The sequence below is a fragment of the Saccopteryx bilineata genome, chromosome 3 (genome assembly GCF_036850765.1).
Source record: "Saccopteryx bilineata isolate mSacBil1 chromosome 3, mSacBil1_pri_phased_curated, whole genome shotgun sequence".
NCBI classification, from domain to species: domain Eukaryota; kingdom Metazoa; phylum Chordata; class Mammalia; order Chiroptera; family Emballonuridae; genus Saccopteryx; species Saccopteryx bilineata.
Window position 1 is genome coordinate 261,349,192 of NC_089492.1, and position 24,830 is coordinate 261,374,021.

Below are 24,830 nucleotides of genomic sequence, written 5' to 3' on the forward strand. Positions count from 1 at the left end.
CACCTTCAGGCCCATCTTGCCCCACCCTACAAACCCCACTTTCAGGCTTCGATCGGGCCCCACCTCTAGCCCCGCCCCATCCCACCCTCAGACCTTGTCCTAGTCCCCACTTTGCTGTGCACGTGACCCTCCAACTCTGAAGCTCCTCAAGCCCTTTCCCTCAGGCCCCGCCTCCTGCCCTGGTCAAGACTCCTAGACCCCGCCCAGCCCAGCGTCCGCCCCCAGTTTGTCCCGCCCCTTAGGCCGTGGGTCCAGACCTCCAGGCTCCTCCCCTGCCCCTCCCCCCTCCGGGCTCCACTCCGGCCCACCCTCCCAGCTACTACCCGACCTGACCCCGCCCCTGACACGCCTCTGACACGCCCCTAGCGGGCCTCACCTTGCTGTGTGCGTAGACCACCGAGCCCAGCAGCTTCCAAGTGCCACCTCGGCGGTCCATGCGCACCATGCGCAGGATCTGCAGGAAGCGCATGCTGCGCAACGCAGACGTGGCAAAGATGTTGCCCTGCGTGCCCGCGGCGATGACAGCCACCGAGGCCACGAACACTATGAAGTCTGCAGGGGCGGGGAAGGCTAGGTCACCGCCAGCGCCAGCGATCCAACTCACCCCAGGTCGAGGATTCCTGGGATCGTGGGGCCGTGGTTGGGGGATTGGAAGGGTCCGTTGAGTCTGTGCCAGCAGCCCGAGTGGGGTCAGGGTGTCAACCCTGGGGCTTGGGGTCAAGGGTCAGGCGCGGGGGGGGTATTGGGGGGTCAGGCCTTATTACCGATGACACAGAAAGGTTTTCTGGCAAAGCGGAAGCGGCCCTGCCATCCTCGGTAGCGGCAGCAGCATCCGGCGGACCAGACACGAATGATGTACTCCAGGCCAAAGACCACAATCATCACAAATTCCTGTGGGATCAGGGGCCTGAGTTCTCCAGTCTCCAGGACTGAGGCCACACAACACACAAACAGCCTGGATCCCTGGGTTAGAGATACTAAGATTTCCTCAGACACCTCTCCTGGAGATTCTCACCCCTGGATGAATCTGAGGAGGATTCTCTGCATGTGGCCCCTTCCAAAGAGACTGAAAGTCCAAGTCTGCTCTCTCTCCCCGTTCCCATGAGCTGTCTGGGTTTTTCTCCCTCACCCCACCCTCCACCTCCCAGTCATCCCAGACTGTCTAAAGTAGATTGGGTAACATAAAGGGTGGCTGTCAGCTGTCCCCTCCAAAATGATTCTGTTTAGAGGAGGAAAAAAAACCAACATCTCACTAGGGATGGAGTTAGTAGTCTGGGTCCTGAGAAGAAGTGGGACCTACTCACCTCTTCTCTCGGCCCATTGTAAGCCCTGACATAGAGGCAGGAGGTCCCCCAACACCTGCTATACAGCAGGAGATGAAACCTGGAGATGAGCAGCCACCAGCTCAGGGAACACAGCACCGCAAGCCACTCTTTGAGCCATGGTATAAGAAACCACTCTCCAACCTTCCCCTGGAACCCAGAGGTGCTTCCTCACACAGCCTCCCTCAGACAGGAATGCCAGCACTCACCAAGATGAGGAGACACTCATTGGCAAGTTCCTGGTGCTCCTGGATAGTGGACAGCACAGACAACACCAGGCAGGTGAACACCAGCAAAAATCTGCAATTGCAGCATGAGGGAAGGGTTAGACTGCTGGATGGACAGGGCAGGCATGGGCCCTCAGCAGTGTGCTATGGAGTCAGAGGAGGAGGGATGCATTTTTGAGATGTGTGGAAAGCAGATAAGAGAATCAGAAGCAGAGTTCCCTGGACTTGTGGCTCTGTGCTGAACACCAAGGAGAGAAGCCCCCAAGCCAAGCTCTGGCTACTGAGCTTATAGGCACCTTACACCTCACTCATCTGCCCTTGATACAGGCTGTAGTTCAGAGAGGTGGTTGCTCAGCTTTAGTGGTGGGTTGATCTGGGCTGGCAGTGGGAACAGACTGGCCCAGGGTTCCACAGTTAGGAACAAGTCTAGGCTCAGCCATTCTCAAGTGTGGCCTCAGCCCCTGGCTCAGACTCAAGATCATCTTGAGAAAAATACTCCAGAGATCAGCCAGTGGGCAGAGGAGCAAGAAAGATCATCAAATTGAGGGAGAATAGGGTCCCCCCATTCCCAGTGATCCCCAAGGCAACAGAAGCATGGCTTCATCAGTAGAGTGGGGTGAATTACTCCTACCTTTGTGGGCTCTTAAGATATTACATAATGAGACAGCTATGCAAGGATAGGGGATCAGGGAAGACAGGTAGGGAGAGAAGGATGCATAGGGGGAAAGGGTGTGAAGAGGGGAATCGTGTAGCAAGGAGCCATGACATGGAGGCTTGGAACTCCCCTGAAGACAGCGGGAAGCCACTGAGTGGCCTAGAACCAGATGTTCTAGATAAGGAAGGAAATTTAGAACCCAACTCCTCCACCACATCCCTCAACCCCAATTGCACTGTGAGGAAACTGGGGCCCAAAGAGTGAAAGGCATTGGCAAAGGTTACTCAGTATGTCCAGGACAGGATTAGAGCCAGTGGATGGGCAGAAGGGAAAGGGCACAGGGACAGAAACTGGTGGCCTGGGGAGGATGTGAGTGCCTGAGGGAGGCAGAATGAGAAGTACAGCTGCAGATGCAGCAAAAGTGAACGCAGCCAGGCTCCTGGAAGTGCTCTTCTTTGAAATGGGGGGAGTGCTAGACATGCACGTGTCCTGGAAGAGACGTCTGAGAAAATGGACTTCCCTTGTGGACTGACCCACAGCCCACAGCCTTCCCCACCTGGGACTGACCCTCAGCCTTCCCCAGCTGGGACTGCAGATTCTGCATTCTACCTAAAACACCGCACCATGGTAGCCTGCTGAGACTGCTCACCTTTCCCCACACAACACTCCCTGCTCTGGAGGGCCCTCTGCACCCCCACCCTATTGCGCTCTCCCAATGCTGGTCTCCCTGTATGTGGCCCAAGTCATTTTCTACACAGCTCCATTTGTGTTTGTGACAAGGGCATGGGCGGGGAGTCAGAGACCTGGGTTTGGATTCCAGCCCTGCTGTGTGTGTGGCACTGGGAAAGGCACCTACTTTCCCTGAGCCAGTCTCATGTGTAAAGAGGGCCATACAAGAAGAAAACCATGGAAACGGCATGGCTCCACCCTGACCCACTTAGATCTCCTTGGACAGGGGCTTCCGGCCTGCTTGGAGGGCAGGTAGAGGACTGCTACCTAGCACATGCCCCTGGGTGGAGGAGGTAGGTGGCAGATGTCAGTAAAGGGTTTTGCATGAATGAGGGAGGAAGAGGCTTTCTTGGCCAGTTTCAGACAAGAGCGAAGTCAGCAAAGACATAAGGCACGGGGGAGAGTACCAGCTCCTCCTGCTCAATAATTAACCACAGAAAACACAGCAGCCACATCCACTGGGGATAGGGACTGTCACTGACACAGGGCTCAAGGGCAGAAAGGCCCTCCCTGAGGTCCACTTATCCAGCCCCCGCCTCTGGGAAGGCCTGCAGCCAAAACTTGCTTTACCCCAATGCTGGACCGTAATCCTTCAGTCCCATTGCTCAGCCACACTAAGGCCTGCCTACTAGGTGTTTCAATTTTTTTTCTCAACATTTTTCTTTCCATGCCAATAGTAACACATTTATAACTGTCTACTTTATAATAGGTTAAGTGAAAAAAGATTATTAAACCTTAGAGGCATGTGATTCCAATTTTTAAAATGTAGATGTCTTTTATATACTATATACCAAGAGTGAGCAAGACTCTGGGTGGCAAAGTTAAGAATGACTTGGCCTTTGTTTTGCCTTTTGCTTCTCTGCATTTCCCAATATTTTTTAGAATAAACATGGGTATTCTTTGCCTGTGTAACTTGTTTCCTGAGCCCATTTCTTCTACAGCTCACTACTTCTACCTCTGTGACTTCCTTTTTGGTTTTGTTTTTTTTTTTCTATCTTTTTTTTTTTTTTTCAGGTAGGGAAGGGAAGGGAAGGGAAGGGAAGGGAAGGGAAGGGAAAGGAAGGGAAGGGAAGGGAAAGGAGGGGAAGGGAAAGGAGGGGAAGGGAGGGGAGGGGAGACTTTTTTGGTTTTTTGTTGTTTTTTGTTTGTTTGTTTGTTTTGTTAAGAGAGGGGCAGGGAGGCAGAAAGACAGGCTCCCACATACACCCCAATCAGGATCCATTTGGAGCTGCCACTCTGTTGCTCCACAACCAAGCTATTTCAGCACCTGAGGCAGGCCAGAGAGCCATCCTCACTGCCGGAGGCCAACTTGCTCGAACTATTTGAGTGATGGCTGCAGGAGGAGAAAAAGAGAGAGAGAGAGAGAGAGAGAGAGAGAGAGAGAGAAGAAGAAGAAGAAGGAGGAGGAGGAGGAGGAGGAGGAGGAGGAGGAGGGGAAGGGGGAGGGATGGATCAGATGGGCACTTCTCCTGTGTGCCTTGATCAGAAATCGAACCTGGGACTTCCACATGCCGATGCTCTACTGCTGAGCCAACTACCTAGGGCTATGACTTTCTCAATAAACTTTCTCTTACACTTTGAGTGTTGGCCCACCCATCTCTGCATTCACCAGTTGGTTCTTGCATGTGCCCTGACTGGGGATCAAACCTTCAACCTTGACTTATTGGAACAATGCTCTAACAAACTAAGCTACCTAGCCAGGGCCATCTAAATTTTTTTTAGGCAGTTAAGAGGGAGACTTCTGAGCTTTGATTATTTTCAGCTTGAAATAATCTGCATGCTAGAGTGGCATATCTTGGGGTGACTCATTCTGAACCCCTACACTTACCATGTAAACAACTTTATCAAGTAGTGATTTTCAACCTTTGTTTCTCACACACTTATAAACTAATTACTAAAGAAATAGGGGCCCTGACCTCTTCTCCCTTAGTAACTAATTTATTTGTGCCATGAGATGAAAATGGTTGTATTTAGTCAGGGGCACTGACCTTAGTAATTAATGTGTTTGTGCCATGAAAAAAAAAGGTTGAAAATCACTGATCAAGTTAAAAATTGACACAGTGTTCTAGCCATTAAATATGAATACTGTGGACCCAGTAAAGAAGCATGCATTTGATATGAACCCTGAGAAGGAATTTATCTGCTGAGATGGACTTCCCATGGTCAACCAAGGGACCAAATTTTATAAATAATAAAAGCCTAGTGGTGATTTGCTGACAGGGGCTCCTCATATACTCTAAAAGAGAGAGAGAGAGAGAGAGAGAGAGAGAGAGAGAGAGAGAGAGAACATGGGTAATTACAAACTAACATAAATCTTAAAAGACATTTTCTTAAAAATACAAATGGGGCCCTGGCCGGTTGGCTCAGTGGTAGAGCGTCAGCCCAGTGTGTGGATGTCCTGGGTTCAATTCCCAGTCAGGGCACACAGGAGAAGCAACCATCTGCTTCTCCACCCCTCCCCCCTCCTTCTCTCTCTCTCTCCCCCTCCTGCAGCCATGGCTTGATTGGTTTGAGCTCATTGGTCCAGGTGCTGAATATGTCGAATATGGCTCCATGGAGTCTCCACCTCAGGAGCTAAAACTAGCTCAGTTGTGAGCATGGCCCCAGATGGGCAGAGCATCACCCCAAAAGGGAGTAGCCAGGTGGATCCTGGTTGGGGTACATACAAGAGTCTGTCTCTCTATCTCCCCTCTTCTCACTTGGAAAAGAAGAAAACAAAGCAAAACAAAAAAGCCTCTCAAACCAAATGTGTCCAAAAACACACTCTCAATTTATCCTTAATCTCGTTCCTCTCCAGTCTCCCCATCTCAGTAATGGCACCACCCAGGGGCTTAGGCTAAACATCTGAGTTAAGCCTTAAAGTCTTTCTCTCACCTTCCACATCCCGTCCTTTGGAAATTTCTGTTGGCTCTATCTTCAAAATATCTCCCTGGACAGACCACAGCTCACCATCCTGACTCAGCCACCACCTTCTGGCCCCTGACTGGTCTCCTGACTCCATGCTGGCCCTGCTGTCACCCACTCCCTTCAAAGTAGCCAGTGTGATCTTCTCGTCGAGTGAAATGTCCTCAAAAGTCTCCACTGACCCATCACTCTTAGAGAGCAAAGCCCAAACCCTCAGCATGTCCAGCAAGGCTCTCCAAGATCTGACCCCCACCCCCACCTCTTGACCTTGATCTCAACCCAGCATCACTGGGCTCCAGCATTCTGACGTCCTTGCCCTTCCTGGAACACACCAAATGTGTTTTCTCCTCCAGGCTCTGCACTTACTGTGCTGTTTTCTCTGCCTATTTATTGCTCCCTTACTCATCTAGCTCTCTGTCCAAACATCACTTCCTTGAAGTCCCTGGCCACCCCCTCTCCAAAATAACGGCCCTATCTTCACTCTCTCTCTTCTTACCCTGCTTTATTTATTTTTTCATAGCACTGTTGAAAGACTGAGTAAATGAATAGCAGAATTTCAGACTTTTTTTCTTTTATCTAGAGAGACAAGAAGGAAGAGAGAGGGGGAGGAGAGAAATGAGAGCATCAACTCTTAATTGCTTTACTTTAGTTGTTCATTGATTGCTTTTCATATGTGCCTTGACCAAGTGACCCCTTGCTCAAGCCAGTGACCTTGGACTCAAGCCAAGCCAGTGACCCCTTGCTCAAACCAGTGACCTTGGGCTTCAAACCAGCGACCTTTGAGCTCAAGCCAGCAATTTTGGGATCATGTCGATGATCTCACGCTCAAGCCAATGACCCTGCGCTCAAGCCAATGAGCCCATGCTCAAGCTGGTGACCTCAGGGTTTCAAACCAGGGGTCTCAACAATCTGGGTTGATGCTCTATCTACTGTGCCACCACTGGTCAGGCCAGAATTTCTCATTAAACAAACATCAGGACATTATGTCAGTACCCACTGAAGAGGCCCCCAAAGCTTTTAGCAGATCCTTCTCTGACCCTCTGGTCTCCCCAGCATCCTTCCTGAGGAGGGAAGAGAAGATAGGCCTCTGACCTGACCAGCTCCAATTGATAGACTCTGTTTAAAAAGCCCCTGAATTTCACCTCCCTCTGCCTTTATGCACTGGGGGGAGTTTCCTCACCCTAGATCAGGGGTCGGGAAACTTTTTGGCTGAGAGAGCCAAGAATGCCACATAGTTTAAAATGTAATTCCGTGAGAGCCATACAACGACCCGTGTATGTTATGCATTATCCAATAAAAATTTGGTGTTGTCCCAGAGGACAACTGTGATTGGCTCCAGCCACCCGCAACCATGAACATAAGCAGTAGGAAATGAATAGATTGTAATACATGAGAATGTTTTATATTTTTAATGTTATTTTTTTTATTAAAGATTTGTCTGAGAGCCAGATGCAACCATCAAAAGAGCTATATCTGGCTCGCGAGCCATAGGTTCCCGACCCCTGCCCTAGATGCTCAATACAACTGAACAGATATACTTAGCCTGATAGAGAACACCTTATGTTCCAGGCAGCTGAGTAACTGTTTTTATCTGCCAGATGAGGAAACGGGGCCCGGGAGGGACACAGTAACTCAAGACCACACAGTGAATCAGTGACCAGCTAAAGTTGACCGCCAACCTGCCTTGGCCTCCCCAAGGGGGCCTCACACAGACACCCACTCGTTTTTGGGTATTTTTTGTATTTTTCTGAAATTGGAAACGGGGAGGCAGTCAGACAGACTCCCACATGCGCCTGGCCAGGATCCACCCAGCATGCCCACCAGGGGGCGATGCTCTGCCCATCTGGGGCGTTGCTCTGTTGCAACCAGAGACATTCTAGCACCTGAGGCAGAGGCCATAGAGCCATCCTCAGCACCCGGGCCAACTTTGCTCCAATGGAGCCTTGGCTGTGGGAAGGGAAGAGAGAGACAGAGAGGAAGGAGAGGGGGAGGGGTAGAGAAGCAGATGGGCACTTCTCCTGTGTGTCCTGGCTGGGAATCGAACCCAGGACTCCTGCACGCCAGGCCAACGCTCTACCACTGAGCCAACCAGCCAGGGCCCAGACACCTACTCTTTGGACAGCAGAAGAGAGATCAATGTCTGGAGCTTGGGGAGCTTGGAGAGGCAAGAGGAGGTGCCCTGAGCTGGGGTGTGGTTGTATCTGCCAGAACCAGAGGGTGGCTTCATTCATGCAACAAATAAGGACTATAAGGATTGTCTCTGGCCCTGTCTGGGGCGTCAGTTTCTCCATCTATATAAGTGTAGAGGGCACACAGGAGCTGGCTCACTTGACTCTCTATTATCATCCCAGCAGAGAGGTCAGACTGGCAGCTTTCTGGAGTAGCTTTGTCCATCATATCTGGCAATTTGGAGCCCTTGCCCAGTCTAGGAGGCAGAGCTGGGACAGGCGAGCACTGCCTGGCTGGCTCTCCCTGGCCGGTTGTGAGACTCATCACAACCCTTCCTCCCTGCCCCACCCCCCACCATTCTGTGACCATCCCACTCATCCAAAAGGTCAGCAAGGGATAGGCAAATGGTTTGCTTAGAACTGTGGTTGTCAAATTACAGCCAGTGTCAGAATAACCTGGAAGGCTTGTTAAAATACTGATTTGTGGGCCCCACTCCTAGAGTGTCTGCTTCAGTAAATGTGAAACAGAGCCTGAGAATCTGCATTTTTACAAAGTTCCCTGGTGATAGTAATGTTGCTCCTCTGGGAATCACGCTTTGAAAACCACTGACTTAGCTAATGGGAGTAGTTGTGGTTGACCAATTATTAGCTACCTCAAGGCTTTTTAAACAACTATAATCACTGCCTTCTCTGCCCCTTTCCCCAACCCTCATGGCCTGCTCAAATCATTGCTTGGAAGCCGCCACAGAGCAGGGGAGTGAGGGAAGCCTTTGAGGTGGGTCTTCTGCCAATGCCAGCTTCACCCTGTGACCCTGTAACCACTCCTGCTGGCCAAGGGTTCCTGTGGGCCAGGCACTGTGCCAGGCCCTCTCTATGACTATTCTTGATATCTTCTCACAACCCTGTGAGAGCAGTACGTCATCACCCAAGGCTGACCAATGAGGAGACAGAGGTTCAGAAAGGTGTACTATGATTGCTGCACAATTCTGTGACTATACTAAACACCACTGCATTGCCCACTTTATAAAGGAGATGGGGCCTGACCAGGCTGTGGCGCAGTGGATAAAGCGTTGACCTGGAACACTGAGGTCACCAGTTCAAAACCCTGGGCTTGCCCGGTCAAGACATATATGGGAGTTGATGCTTCCTGCTCCTCCCCCCCTTTCTCTCTCTCTCTCTCTCTCTCTCTCTCTCTCTCATTCTAACTCTCTCTCCTCTCTAAAAAAAAAAGAATAAATAAATAAAAATTAAAAAGGGGATGGGGGTGTCATTGAATGTGAATTACAACTCAATAAAGCTGTTATTTAAAAGGAAAAAAAAAGATAGGAAGAAACTTATATTAGGTTGTCCAAAGTCATAAGGCCTGGACCTGAACCAAAGTCCATCTGGACTACCAAGTCATACAGCCTATCTGGGTCTCAGTATCCCTGTCTGCAACATGAGGTAGGGGACGTCCGCCTATGTCTCTCCAGGAGTGGGAGCTGCTGGGGAAGTTCAGCCCCAGCTATTCTGGGATGTCCCTGGGGAAACTGATGCTTGGAGGATAGAAACTTGTGGCTATGGGGGGAGGGGAGGTCCACACTGCAGAAAAGAGGTTATCACCTAACCTCTCTGAGCCACATTCACTTAAGAAATATTCATTGCTGCCAGACCAGGCGGTGGCGCAGTAGATAGAGCCTCGGACTGAGGTGTAGAGGACCCAGGTTCCAGACCCCGAGGTCGCCAGCTTGAATGCGGGCTCATCTGGTTTGAGCAAGGCTCACCAGCTTGAACCCAAGGTCGCTGGCTCAAGCAAGGGGTCACTCGGTCAGCTGTAGCCCCCCGGTCAAGGCACATATGAGAGATCAATCAGTGAACAACCAAGGAGCCACAATGAAGAATTGATGTTCCTCATTTCTCTCCGTTCCTATCTGTCTGTCCCTATCTGTCCCTCTCTCTGACTATCTCTGTCTCTGCCACACACACACACACACACACACACACACACACAAATTTATTACTATCTACACTCAGTCAGGTTTATTGTAAAACTAGAAATGAATAATCCAAGTCACCAAGAAACTAACTAGTAAACCCAGCAGTAACATGACAGACAAGATGATGACGGTGTGCCCTGGGGGTTGGGAGGAACCCTAAGGCAGTTTTAGCAAGATAAAGTTGGGGAATCAGTGAAAACTTGCTGGAGGAGGTGACAAGGGCAGGGGTGGGGGTGCCCCTGGTGGCCAGCAGTTCCAGAAGGTGATGGCCCAAAAGGGAGGGGTACTGGACAAACCAGACAGGCAGATCCAGGGGCCTCAAGTAGCATCCTCAGGCATTACGAGCCTTATCCTAAAGGCAATTTTAAGAGAGAATGACGTAGTCTGATTTGTGTTTCGGGACCACCACTCAGGGGCAGTGTGCTAAGAGGGTAGGCTGATGGGGAAAAGCAAGCGGAAGTCTCCACAATAATTCAGATTACAAGGAGTTGGTGGTGGGAGCACTGGAGAGAAGTGGGAGGCCTGGAGAGAGTTTTGGGAAGTAGGACTTGGTGACAAATTGGAAGCGGAGACCATGAGGGAGAAGACTCATATTTCTGGTGTGCGTACTGGGTGGATGAGGGTGCCATGCATGAACTGTGGTGGGAGACCCAGGTGGAGAAACAGGTGTGGGGTGATGAGTGCCACTGTGGACACGCTGAGGTGGAGAGGGCCATGGGACACAGAGCAAACACTCAGTGGGTTTGAAGAGAGAGACCTGAGCCAGAAATGCAGCCTTGGGGGACATTAGGGTAAAGGGGTGACTGGGGTCTTGGGAGCAGCTGAGACAGTCCAGAGAGCAGGTGGCAAATTTAGAGGAGGACCTAATGGAGCTCCAGCTGGGCAGAGCGGGGAGAGACCCCCCCTCACCCAGCAAGACAGGAGGGAAACCGGGAGAGGGAGGGGCCAGGCCGAGAGAAGAAAGTGTTTAAGGGAGTGGATGACAGTGTCAAACACAGCCAAGAGGTCAAGCAAGATAAGCCCCGAAAAATGTTCACTGGCTTTAGTGACAAGTTGGTCACTGGGTACCTTGGCAAAGGGCAGCCTCAGAGAGAGGAAAGGACCAGGACCAGATCAGGCCCAGCTGGGGTGAGGAAGGGAGAGGGTCGTGAGGAAGTGGATGCAGAGTGTAGGCATAACTATAAATATTTTGAGAAGTTTGACACAGAGAGTAGAGGCTGAGTTCAGTAGCTGGAGAAGAATACAAAGCACAGAGTTTTGTTTTGTTTTTTTTAAGATGAGAGAAGCAGAGTGGAGGGAGAAGTTGAAGATGTGGGAGAAAAAGGGAATGGTCAATGGATGAAGTCCCCAGGGCAGCAGGGAGGTGAAGGGCTAGTATTAAGCAGAAAGAACCCAGCCAGCTTCCCTGGGGGCAGGCGGGAATGGGGAGAGACTAGATGGGAGAGGAGGGCAGGGGACCGAGGAAACCCAGAGAGCTCCTACAGGGGTCCAACTTCTCTGTGAAGAGGTCAGGAACACTTCTCAGGGGTGGGGATCAAGGTGGGTGGGGCTGTCTGAAGAGGTCTGAGACAGTCTGTGTCAAATAAGGATGGGAGGGAGAACTGACAGGCCCTAGGGAGGAGTTCCTTGGGAACACAGGGCCTTTATCTCCACAGTTAAGTGGGAGGAAAGATCTAGAATATCATCAGTGCTTCACATGTGCATTTTTGGTTTTGTTTGGTTTGAGGTTTTTTGTTTTTGAGACTTGATGATCCTGAGGGGAAAGCAGACTGCGCTGGATGAGAGGACCCCCCTGCCCCCAAATCTGGCTAAAGTGAATGCGGAACCAGTCCCTGCTCTGTTCTTCCTCCTGGGCTTCCTGCCTTCTTTCCGTCTCCAGAGTCCCTCTTCCCAGACAGCCCTGCCAGTGTCTGCCACCTGCTTGGCCACCAGCTGGGCCCCTCGTCAGCTTTGAGAATAGGTGGCCCCTTCTTCAGCCCCTAGACCAGGACCCCAAAGGCAGTGTTCTGTCTTCCCTCCTGGGGACAGATGGGTCCAGTCTGTCCCCATTCCTGGAGGACATGACCTTCACTACCTTCCAATGGAAAAGGGCTTCCTAAGCCCCGAACTGGAGCTGATACTACAGAAGGGACTCCAGCTAGACCTGAGAGGCACTTCTTGATGGGGTGCGAAGTGGCCTGGCTCCTCTGGGAAGAACAGGCTCTTACTTCTCTTGCAGGGGGATAAAGAGGAGGGGCCGTCAGCCGGGCCTCAGACCAAAAGGCTCTTTCCAAGAATCCTCAGGGCCTGGGATGAGAAGTTTCCCGTGATCCAGCGATTCTAAATATGGCCAAGGGAGCAAAAGCATGTGACCCAGGGCCCCACATTAGAGCTGCTGAGTGGCTGCTGCTTCTCTGAGCTGGGGGCTGGCGCTGGGGCTCAGGGCAAGGAATGAGGTCTCAATGGAGCCTCAGTTTCCCTGTCTGAAACCTGAAGGTGAGGGACAAACTCAATGAGGGATGAGGTCCCTTTAGCCTTATGACTCTCCAGCAGTGGGGTGGAAGGGAAAGGCTGGCCCTCAGCTCAGTTCCAGATTCTTTGAGGATGTCCCTGGAGGGACAGCAGCCGCCAGCACAGAGTACAAACTATGAAAAAAATGCCCCCTCTTGGAGGACAAATTAGAAAAAGGCATTCTCTTTTGCCTGAAAAAGTATAACAAGTCGACTCCTTTAGATATGGTCCCATTAGAAACAGGTGCCCCTTCCCTTACTCTGGGCTGACCCACCCTTGAACAAGTCTCGATTTCAGCACCACTGGCATCCTCCCAGCCATGCCCATAGGCAGGTACAGGACTCCCAAGGACTAGGACAAGGAGAGCCCTGGGGGCCGCTCTGACTGCCACCGCAGCCCTGAAGGGCCAACTCTACATGGTACCACACGGCTTCATGCTCCTCTCCTGGCTGCCACTTACTCACCTAGAGCTGGAGACTGACCCAAGAAAGATACCTCATCAGTTGGGCTCAGCCAATCAGATTGTCTTTTTCAGGAATGGAACTGAGAACCATAGAGGAAAGTTGGCGGAGGTGCAGAGCAGTGGAGAGGAGACTGCCGTTCTAGAGTCTCATCACCCCTTCTCTACTCCGTGAGGTCCAGATGTGCTCCCTGCTATGACGCTACAGAAGTCTTCCCTGTCCTTGCAGCAGGTATCCTCCACCACCACATGCCAATCTTTCCTGAGCAAGTGTGAATAGTCTCAGTCCCACTAAGGTACAGAAGGCAGTACCTTCTGGACCAGGTGTTTAATGAGTCATCTCCTAGTCCTTGCCCATCTGGACCCATTCCAACCCCTCCTACTTGTTCTGCCATGCCAGCAAGACTACCTGGTATACCAGGTAAGTGGGCTGAGCAACACACCAATGGCAGCCACAGGTGGGAACAAGGGGGAACAGGGCTCATTCATCGGCTCAGGGCTGGCCGGCCCTCAAATAAACAGAGCGTGGGCCTCCCAGGCAAAGTAAGAGCGAACTAAGGGGTGGAATACAGGCAGCCTGGGTTTTAGAAACCTCAACAAGATGGTCAGTGAAAACCGTCCCCTGGTTCTACCTCATTAGCTCCATGTGGATTTGAGTGACTCAGTTTTACTTGCTGAGCTGAGCATAAGGTTTCATTTGAACAAAGAGCTTTGCTGCTTTTTTTTTTTTTTTTAAAGGGCAAAATCCACCAACTTGCAGGCTCAGGCCCAAGCTTCTTAGCATAATTGCAAGGAAGGTCCTTGCCCCCCCCCCCACCTCACTCTCCACCACTCGGTGCCCAACCTGGCACTTGGTAGTCTGTTGTCATAGCCCTGGTTCCCCCACAACAGCAAGCAGGGTCTTTTTATTTCCTTCCCACCTTTGCTCATGCTGCCTCTCCTCCACCTCAGCTCAGTTAGTTGGGAGCTCCCACCTCAGTTCCTTAATCTCTCATCTCCTCTTCCATGCGCACCTCCATCATAGCGTTTACTTCCGTGAGCGCGTGAGAGGCTGTTTGGTACCTGTCTCCTCCTACTGACCAAGAGCTGGCTGAAGTCCTGTCCTTTTTACCTTGAGTGCTTTGTGACCAACTCAGAATGGTGCTGGGTAAGTTTCCTTGGAGAGGGGATCATCTCAGCACTGATGGGCACCATCTACCTCCCCCAGTGTGCATTGTCCTGCTGGCCACTCCTGACTCCACACCTCCACCCTCCTTGTAGCAGGAAGGATTATGAGGGAACGGTGGGGGTGGGGGGGGGAGGTGGGGGGCGGACAACTCCAGGAACCACACAGCCCAGAGCCATCGAGCCACTCACTCATTCATTCATCCTGTGTTGGCTAAGTGCCTAAGTGCTCACCATGGGCTGGGCACAAAGACAGACAATGTCCCTGCCTTCACGGAGCTTCCATCTCGAGTGGGGAGATGGATAGTAAGCAAATAAAGCTTCAAAATGTGGACAAAATAAAGAGGTTATGCAATAAACATTACATGGCAGTTCCGACAAGCTCAGTGACCAAAAGTAACCACTCAGTACTGATCAAAAATTCCTAAACAGGCAGGTCACAGCAGGTGTTCACATCTCAGGCCTGTAGCTTCCTTACCAGAGGTCAATCTTTATCTTCAGTGAGCTCTGCCTACCGTTCTTCTGCATCTAGGGTAACATACCTTTGAAATCTCAGAGTAATTCTCTTTTCCTCAAAGGCACAAGAGATGTCCCCATTCGCTTTCTCCCAACTCCTTTATCACTAGTGGATTTCATGCACCTTCCTGGCGTCTTCTCCTCTGATTCCAATGTATAAAATAAACTACAAAACTATTATTCTCCAGAGCATTTGAGATCTTGCCCCCTGGCATCTGTTGTCAGTTTGGATCAAATAAAGTCATAAAAGTTCTCTCAGGTTTGGATGTTTCTTATGTCAACAAAAATGATGATGATGGAGAAAAATTAAGCAGAAAGAGGAGAGGAACATCGGCATGGGAGTCAAGGGGAGGTTATTTTATGGAGAGTGGTCAGGGAAAGTCGCTTTGAGAAGGTGCCATTTGAGCAGAGATCTGAAGGAAATAAGAGCGTGAGCCATGTGGCTATCTGGGAGAGGAGGGAAAAGCAAGTGCAAGAGGGTGCCTGGTATGTTCCAGAACCATCAATAAAGAAGTGCTCCCAGAGGGGTGAGCAAGGGAGAGTGGGAGGCTATGAGGGCAGAGAGGCAGTGGACGTGGGAAGCAGATGATCTACTGGCTGTTGTGAGGAGTTGGGCTTTTACTCCAAGTGACATGGGGAGTTTTGAGCAAGGGGAAACATGATCTGTCTTATGTTTGCAAAAGATCACATAGGCTGTTGAGTGATGCGGGGCAGGGGTGGAGGCGGAGGAGGAGGCAATGACATTTGCCCCATGTGAGTTGGGAAGCTAATAATATAATCCAAGCAAGAGATGATGACTTGTACAAGGGGGAAGTGGATGTGGCAGGAAGTGATCAAATACTGACTATATTTTGGCACTGAAAGATCCCTTAGAGGTAATCAATCCTCTCATTTATAGATGAGAAACTGAGTCTCAGAGAGGGACATGACCTACCTGTGATCATACAGTGGATCAGAGGCAGAGCTAGATCTGGAGCCAGATTTCCCCATTTCTACAGTAATTCCTTTGTATTTCTCCTTATTCTGTAGAAGGACTCAGGTACCAGCCCCTCATCCCCACTTCAAAAATTCCCTCATCCTGCTGCATGTGACAGGTTGGCACTGGGTTTGAGGATTGCCCGGGCCTCTAGCTACTAGATCCTGGCAGGGGTCAGGGTCACCTCTAAAGAGCCTGTCCTCTGAATCAGCAGAACCTGTGCAAAGTGGGGAGGGAGGAGGCAGAGAAGAGACCAAAACAGGGAAAGAAGTTAGTCCCCAACACTTGGTTCTCAGCACTCCAGGAGCAGAGAGGGCACCAAGAGCTGACAAGGTGGAACAGGATCTGCAGCGAGGGCTCAGCCCCCTGGGGAGTGCAGGCCCCAAGACTGAGCTCAGCCTGGGAGTACTGCAGACTCAGCCATTGAGGACCCCACTCAGTGGAAGGGTTAAGGAACATGGTGGGGGAGGGGCATTTCAATTCCTTCACTACTAATAAGCAAAGCAGCATGCAATCTCCCAGGCCACACCTGGGACAGTTGGTGAGAGCTTCCCTGAGAGCCTTGCTTCTCAGTGGAACCCCAAGTCCAGGACCAGCCAGACTGAATCCAGCAAGACTGAGTTCAATGGACCCTTTCAGTTGGGAAAGGTTTGCTGTGTGACCTTGGGCCAGGAATGCAACTTCTCTGGGTCTGTTCCACAACCAAGGCTAAGAGGGTCTGAGGCTGGAAGCTGGAAAGCACATCCACAGACCCTCTCAGTTTCTTTGGTCTTTAAGGGGAGAGGATGCCCAGCCTGAGGTCCCAGCTGATTCAGGGTCCTCAAAAAAGGGAGCAGCCTGCTTGGTGGCTTTGAGAGAGGTCTGGGCAGCAGAAGGAGAGGCACAGGAGTGTGGCCAGAGCTAGGACCCTGCATTAATGAGGTCTCTATCCTGATTCTGTCACCACAAAGCAGATGAGTTGGGACACTAATTTGGAGTCTTAGTTTACTCTTCAGTGCAAGGAAGGGGCTGAAGGCCCTATTTTTTGCTGATTCCCTGTGGGACTGTTGATTTCAGCTTCCCAAGTGGGAAGTGAGGCCCCGGCAGCTCCTGAAGCTGCCAGTCAAGGACTTCTAGAGTCTCTGGAGGAGGGTCTTTTACATTTCATTTACATGGTGCTCCTTGTGTGCATGGAAAGGCTAGAGACCTTCTTCTATCTCCAAAACTCCCCTACAATTGCATATATAAATGATAACAAGGAGGAATCAGAGTGACCGAAGCACAATTTCCAATAGCTCATTAGCCACAGAAAGGGTACTGGAGGTCAGGGAAGGGACAAATTGCACCTCTCTGGTCCTGATGCCCCCCCCCCAACCTCTTCTGAAAAAGACAGAACCTTATGTGTTTCAGAGGCCAAAAGAACTAACTTGAATTCAGCTCTGACCCTGACCCCTGCCAAGCTCAAGAATTCAGCCTTGATTGCGTGACCTTGAGCAAGTGGACTGTCCCTCTTTGGGACTCACTTTCTCCGTCTGTTGATTGTGGCAATGACCCCTGGTGCGGCAATATGGAGGCAGGGGTCTGGCCCTGAAAAACTCCCGCGCTGAGGGGTTGGGGAAAGGCTTGGGTTCACTTAGGGACACAGAGGAGGTTGACACCAGGCGGGGCTTTTCGGGAGAGGGAGGGGTTCCTGGAGACGAGGGCTCCAGGGTCACTCCTCCCTCAGCAGGGCCCTCTGCTTCCTTCCCTGCAGGGGCCCTTTTTCTCCCCACGCAGAGGCGCCGCGGCTCCGCGCCCGAGGGTCCGCCCCGCTAGCCGCTAGCCCCATAGTTTCGGCGCGGGGAGGGTCATACAAGAAGGGGAGGGGCAGGCTAGGGGCGGGATACCGTGGTGGGCGGGGCTCCAGGTCTGGAAAGGGCGGGGCTTCGGCGACACCCGGCACCGCACGCGGGAGGGGCCGGGGCGGCGCTGCGGCTCCGGTTACCTCTCTGCGGCCTCCCCTAGCCCGCCGGCTTCTTTTTCCGTTTCCAAATTAACAATTGAAAACGCGGCGGCCTGAAAGGCGAGCAGCGGGCCAAGCGGAAAGTGTGAAGGTGCTGCCGCGTCCCCGAGGACAGGGGCGGAGAAGGGGGCGCGACACCCTAACTGCCCGGGGCTCGCCCACCCACCAACACTGGGTGCGGGTACTTAGTGCCCCAGGACCCAAGAGCGCAAATGCCCTAAGACGGGTCCTGGCCTGATACGGCTCCTGGTACTGCCCCGGCCAGTGTCGCAGTACCCAATGCCCAGCCTCAGCGTAGTGCCAGCCCCCAAGGGGGGTGGAGTGGGACTTAGGCTGGGTTACCACTCTTGAGGCTGAATGCCCAGGAGGGGCAGGTGCCAGGCAGCACCCTCATAGCACCGTCCTTAAGGGCTCCCAGAGTCGGGTAGGTTCGCGTGTCATTTCACCTCACTGAGACTCAATTTCCTCATCTGGAAAACGGGGAGGGAAGATAATCAACCACACAGAGGTTCTTACGTGGACTAAATTAAATTAGGTGTACTAGGCTGACCCACAGTGGACACAGTGGATAACAGCTATTATTATCTTAAGTTGATAATGATGATGATACTGTATCCCTGGGACCTCCACCTCCATGCACAAAGGAGCTGTCTACAAATGGCCAATACTAGAGCTGACTGTTCTTTCCCAACTCTCACTACCTTAGGGCCTCCCCAAAGTCCCGCCTGACAAAGAAACTGTGGCTAGGATGGTCCTTTTAACGGGCTCCAAGTTGCATGTGAGTGAAAAGACCTAGGGCCTGGGCCCAGGTCCTGACTCCAGGCCTCTTCATATGGAGACAGGTGATCCTTGGGGTTGGGGCCCTGGGCCTTGGATCCCCCTCCTCAGTTCCCTGAGAGCTGGGTGCTAGCTAATACCAGGGCAACTGGAACAAATGAGTGACTAATGGAGAGAGTCCCAACTCTCAGGCATCCAGTGGCATAGACCTGAAAGGCAGAGGGTGGGTACCACTGGCCCAGGCCCCCCCATAATGTAAGTTCCTTGAATGCAGTCACTTCATCCATCTTATTCACCACTACCTTTCCCACACCTGGAATCGGACTTAGTGCACTGCAGGTTCTCAATAAATATTTTTTGAGTGACTGAATGAGCAGGTCCCCTTGTATACAGCTGTAGTTTCCCATCTCACCACCTATGTAAAGTGGACTGCTTTGGGGAGGGGGTTTGGAGTGGTGTGCCCATCTCCCCAGCCTGGAGACCCAGGCAATGGAATGGTGGGAAAAGGAGCCAAGAACCAAGACAGAGTAAAGGAGGAGGAGATAGAAGAGGTTCGAGAAGGCCGAGTTGAGATCACCTCTTTCTTCCAAGACTTTACTTCCCACTCCTGTCCAACCAAGGATTCATGCCATTCCCCCTTCCTCCAGCCACTTCTTCACTGACCATGGATTCCAGATCCATCCCCATCCCCACCCCTCCATTTACCTTGCAGTCCTAGTGCCCCTCCCCTTTACAATACTACAACACCTCTTTAATGTTTACATTCTAAAACTCAAGCTCCTAAGCATCAGCCACATGGTACCCATCCATACCTTGTACATTTTCACCTTGGTGACTTTTGTGCTCTCTCCTTTCCTTGGGCTGTCTCTCTCTGGCCCCCACCCCCACCCCATCTCTGATCTGGTTGAGATTCCTGGCCCTTTCTGAGCACCCCAGGCCACCCCTAATCTGACGGAGGCTGTTTCTAATTCTGTCCACCCACCACCACCTCAATAAAATGCATCCACCAAGGGCAAGGCCAGTTCTGACTCCCCCACTTTCACCAAGCTTTCCCAGCAGACGCTCAAACAGCATATGGAAAGGAACAGAAAAATTCAGGTTGCCAGGGCCCTGAGCATCAGCGAGTTGGGATTGTTCCACAGCCCTGTGAACCCGAAGAGTTCTGGGAAAGGGTGTCTTGCTTGGGGGTGCTGCAAAGGTGGGTGGGTAGAAGGAGGGCCAATGCAAGCCCACCCCAAACACTGGCAAACTTGGGAAAGAATACAAATAGAGACCCATATACTATAAGTCTAAATATTTAAAAGTTTAACTCAAGCTAACAAGCTGTTAACTAAAATAGGTTCTATCCTTCCTGACATATATACCTTGGTAGGATGTTGAAATCTGGAAGGAAAGAGATGGTCAGCCCCTGCTACCCTCCTCCCAACATCAGCCCAGATGTGCTCTCTTTTCTTTTTTTTTTTTTATTTTTTTTTTATTATTTTTTTACAGAGACAGAGAGAGAGAGAGAGGGATAGACAGGGACAGAGAGATGAGAAGCATCAATCATTAGTTTTTCATTGCGCATTGCAACACCTTAATTGTTCATTGATTGCTTTCTCATACATGCCTTGATCGTGGGCCTTCAGCAGACTGAGCAACCCCTTGCTGGAGCCAGCGACCTTGGGCTCAAGCTGGTGAGCTTTTGCTCAAACCAGATGAGCCCACACTCAAGCTGGTGACCTCGGGGTCTCGAACCTGGGTCTTCTGCATCCCAGTCCGACGCTCTATCCACTGCGCCACCGCCCGGTCAGGCTGTGCTCTCTTTTCTTCCCACACTAGGCTTATTCTCATCAGGAGAAACCTTAGGTTCACTCCTATGGCTGCCCTAGCCTGCTCTTCCAGGCTTTATCTACGCTGGCCGCAAACAGCTGCCCTTTAGCCTATGAGTGCTCACACGACAATGACCCTTAGGTGATGAATCAGAAAAGAGGCCTGTGCAAGCCCTGGAAACAGGCAGGGAAATTTGGCCAGGGAATTCCAGGGTTACCTGGAATGTATTCTAGAATAATGAGGGCCATGGGCAGGCTGCAGGTTGGTGGTATGCAAGGACATACAGGCTGAGTGGGCAGAATTCTGGGCCCCCACCCAGGACTCCACCCAGAGAGGTCCTGCTTTGATCTATTTTATATACTGTGTTCCTGTGTCATGTTTCGTTTAAAGAACCAGATCTGCTACTTAAAACAGTTTGCAAAACACTCATCTAGACCCTTCCCTACTACTGAACACAGTACAAACTAGGTTAGAGGGTGCCAGAGACCACAGTCATGTAGCAGATGATAGCAAATCCAGGGTTCAAGCCTCAGACTCCTGCCTCCTGCCCAGGCTTTGGCCTCCATGAGCACATTTCTGATTGGTAGGACCCAGTGCCTCCAATGGACAGGCCATTGGTAGGTAGTTAGTGCCTAGTCCAGAGCAGGCCTGCTGCTGGGGCCTCCAGCCTTGACAGGGGGCTGCATCCTCAACTCTGGTCATCCAGTTCGAGTGGACTGAGAAGCCCAGACCAGGCCTGAGAAGGAGAGGGAGTCCTGGTATAAATAACCGTGGGGGGCCGGCATGTTTGGGCCGTCTCCTGGGCCACGGCTATGTTTACCCGCCAGCGAGGGGGGGCATAGCCCACACATTTGCCTCCCTGACTTGTAGCCAAATTTCTCTAGGAAGGGATGGCCCACGATCAGCCGCATACTCTTCAGCTCTGCACCTCTATCGGGTCTTCCGCCTAACCCTGCTCCAGCACGGGCTCTGAGCCACCCTGACATTGCCCTCGTTTTCCAGCCCCAGATACTGCATAGCATTGCATTTCTATCAGCCCCAAATGGCCCAGTATTTGCCCCCATAAGTCCCACTTTTGCTCAGATCATGGGAGGGTGAGGAGCATGAGCAGGGCAGGAGAAGGCCCCACGGAGAGGAGTTGTGTGTGTGTGCCAGGCATCTGAGCTGGGGCTGCTGGACATGGGGGCAGAGACAAACCTCTCCCATGGCCCTGGCCAAGACAGGGGAGGGCTGCAGCCCCCGGATTAAGACAATGCAAATCCCTTTCCTACCCTGGTGCCCATCCCGTGCCTGTCATGTGCAGGGCATTAGATGGCCAGACCCTATTCTTGGTCAGTCCACGACCAGATCCTCTCCCTGGCCAGCCTAGCCAAGAGTAAAAACCCTTGATGCAAGAAGGCAAGTAGAAATATCCCCTTCTTCATGGGGCAGCAGGGGTTGATGTGAGCTGAGTTCCAGCCTGCAGGCCAGGTCACACACATACACATGGGCACGTATGTGCGCGCGCACACACACACACACACACACACACACACACACACACACACTCTGTTCAGCCAATTGATGGGTCTTGCTTGGGACATCAGCTGATTTTCCCTGAAAGCAAAGGCTCAAAATTGGGACTGTGCTGGTCAACAGTCCTTGACGGGTACATGGACACCTAGGATTCAGCCCCATATCAGCCACTTCTTAGCTGAATGAGCCTGGGCAAGTCATTTCTCCTTTCTAATCCTCAGTGTAAAATAGTGTCATAATATCTTCCTCCAGGGTTGTTATGAGAATCCAGTGTCATAATATCTTCCTCTAGGGTTGTTACAAGAATCCAGTGTCATAATATCTTCCTCCAGGATTGTTATGAAAATCCAGTGGGATTCACTGATCAAACATTATAGGCAGTCCCTGGGTTATGAACAAGATGGATTCTGTAGGCTTGTTCTTAAGTTGAATTTGTATGTAAGTTGGAACAGGTACATTTACCTATTAAATACAACTTAGATGTTTGTCTTAATATAGTAGTATTTACTTTTACCTTTCTGTGCATATAAATGCTTGAATATTTTCAAACCTACAGGACCTATCCCGTCCATAACCTGGGAATTGACTATAATTAAGCCCCATGTTGGGCCAGGAATGCTTTGTGATCCACCAGGTAGAAGAGGGGACGGACATCCTGCCCAGGAGGAGGTAGTATCTTGGACCCAGAGGCTGATGCTCAGAGTGGTGAAGAGACTGCTCAAAACTACCCAGAGCTGCCAGCTCTGTGGGAAGGTTTTCACTGTTGTTTGTTGTTGTTGGTTACAACTGAGATCCTCTGGCTAAGCTCCAGTCTGGGCTCTGTCACCGACTTTAGTGCATGCCCTGTTCGGGGCCTCAGTTTCCCCATCAGTAGAATGAAGGGGCTGGGTAAGACCAGTGATACACTATCCTATTGAGCTGTGAGAAAAGGAGAGTGAGGGGCGCTAAAGCAGGCTGAAGCACCTGGGCTCTGCCCCTTTCTCCAGGGCACCCTACCAAAGCTGAGCCAAATCTCTGGGTGTTTTCATGGGCAGTTCTAAGGCCATTACCCTGGGGACCCCCACAGACCCCTGGAGTCCCTTTGCAGGCAGGCCACGAGCCTGTACCCAGCCCTCTGCTTCCAAGGCTTCCCTGAGCTCAGCCACACACACCTCCCCCTCCCCCCCAGCCAGGCTTTGCATGTGCAGCTGTGCTTTCCCTATAGGCAAAGTCCCGGGGCTCCAGGCCAGGTCCATCCAGGCCCTGGAAGAGTTAGTGGGCAGCTCCAGAGGAGTCATTCAGGGGGCTGGGCCATGAGGGGAAGGCAAAGGGAAGAAGAGGCCAAGTGGATGGCATTCCCAGATCTCCCTGCCAGAGTCTCCCCCCGACCATCCTCCTTGCCAGACCCAGAAAGATGTTTCTAAAACACCAACATGCCCACGGACCGCTGTCTTCAGTCTCTTCTGAGCTGTCTCTTCCAGAAAGTTGCTGCTTCTCAGCCTGGCATTTTCAGCCCGGCCTTGCTTCTGTTCCAGGCTCTTCTCTGCATACCTCCTGCACCCTCTAGGCTCCCAGTCTCCTGACCTCTTGCAATTCTTTGCAAGTGCTTTGTTCAGCCTCACCTCTGGGCTTGCCCCTGCTGGTCCCTCTTCCTGGAATGCTGTTCCTGCTCCTTTTTTGCTGGTTCAACCCCTACTCCTTATCTTTCAGGTCTCAATTTAAACCTCTCTCGGGGAAGCCTTCCCAGCCATGCCCATTTTGGGGCTGGGTTTGGCCCTTTTGTGCTGGGCTCCTACAGGACTCCAAGACAACTGCCCAGACAACTGCCATCCTCCTCGTCCATCTCCGCCAGGGGTCAAGGGAGGGTCTGATTCACTGCTTTGTCTCCAGCATCTGGGATAGCGCATGGCCTGGAGGAGCTGTCAGTGAAGTCTTCCCAAGTGAAAGACAGCAAGAAGGAAAGAATGAGTCCCCAGGATTAAATTGGGGTAGGGGGTAGGACCTTGAACTTTAAGCCTCAGCTGGTCCTCATATCAGCCTCCCAGCAGGTAGCCCCATCAGGGTGAGGTAGGCACAGTATGGCCTGTAGAGCTAGACTTCTGCCGTCTAAATCCTGGCCCCACTATCAAAACCCAAGCAAGTTACTCAACCCCTCTGAGCCTCAGCCTCCTCATCTGAAAAATGGGCATAACAATAGTACCTACCTCATTGGGTTGATGAGAGGAAAAAGTGAGAGAAGGTATGAAAGTCCTCAGTGCAGTGTCTGGCACACTGTAAGGGATTAACAGGCATTTGCTATTATTATCTTTGTTATTATTGAGAGTCACAGCAGGAGGGGAGGCTGAGACTCAGACAGAGATAGGGAAGTGCCTGCTGAAAGCCACTCAGCAGGAAGGTACCTCTTGCCTTCCCAGCCCCCCACCCCCCCACCCCCCGGACATGCACTATGAGCACCCTCACCTGCCCCACCCACTGCAGCAAGCCTGCCCCCCATACACACACTCAGGCTTCAACTCCCAGCCTGCTGAGTATTCACCACTTACTGGCTGTGTGTCAGTGGACCAGCTGAACCTTTAAGCTTCAGTGTCCCCTTTTACACAATGGGCTAATGATAATGTCCACCTCCTAGGGCTCTTGCAAGGATTAAATGAAGTAGTATGTGGTGGCACAGTGGATAAAGTGTTGACCTGGAATGCTAAGGTTGCTGGTTTGAAACCCGGAGCTTACCTGGTCAAGGCACCTACGAGAAGCAACGACTACCAGAGTTGATGCTTCCCGCTCCTCCCCTCCCCCCTTTCTCTTTCTCTCTCTCCTCTCTCTGAAATCAATTAAAAAAAAAGAAGTAGTATGTGGAGAACATTTGGCACAATGCCTGGTATAGATTAGACCATGAATCTTATTGCTCTAGGAGAACTCTGTTAGAACACAGAGCCCCGCTCCTGGCAAGTGCATTGTTGTCACAGAGGTCCCCAGGCCTCCAGCCTGTCTGGGGCTCCTGAGAAGAGGAGTTGCCAGTCTGGTCGATTTGCTCCTGCAGAGCCTGTCTACCACCCACCCACCCCCGCAACGGCCTTCCTCAGAGCTCAGACTAGTGCAGGCGAGGGTGAGACGAGGGGCCCAGGACCCGAGAGAACAGAAAGATAAGAACAGTAAAAGCACAATAAGCCTTCTGTTCTTCA

The 24,830-nt window shown here is 51.6% G+C and overlaps 1 protein-coding gene across 5 annotated transcripts in view; it reads right to left on the reverse strand.

The window, feature by feature from the left end:
* KCNQ4 (potassium voltage-gated channel subfamily Q member 4) overlaps window positions 1–24,830 on the reverse strand; it is a 60,532-nt gene that overhangs the window by 24,465 nt on the left and 11,237 nt on the right. For all 5 annotated transcript variants that reach the window (XM_066269502.1, XM_066269503.1, XM_066269501.1 and 2 more), the window contains exons 2-4: window positions 1,532–1,622; window positions 765–891; window positions 377–552 (exon numbers count right to left, since the gene is read on the reverse strand). In XM_066269502.1, the coding sequence (XP_066125599.1) occupies window positions 377–552; window positions 765–891; window positions 1,532–1,622 (394 nt within the window). The remainder of the gene's footprint in view (window positions 1–376; window positions 553–764; window positions 892–1,531; window positions 1,623–24,830) is intronic.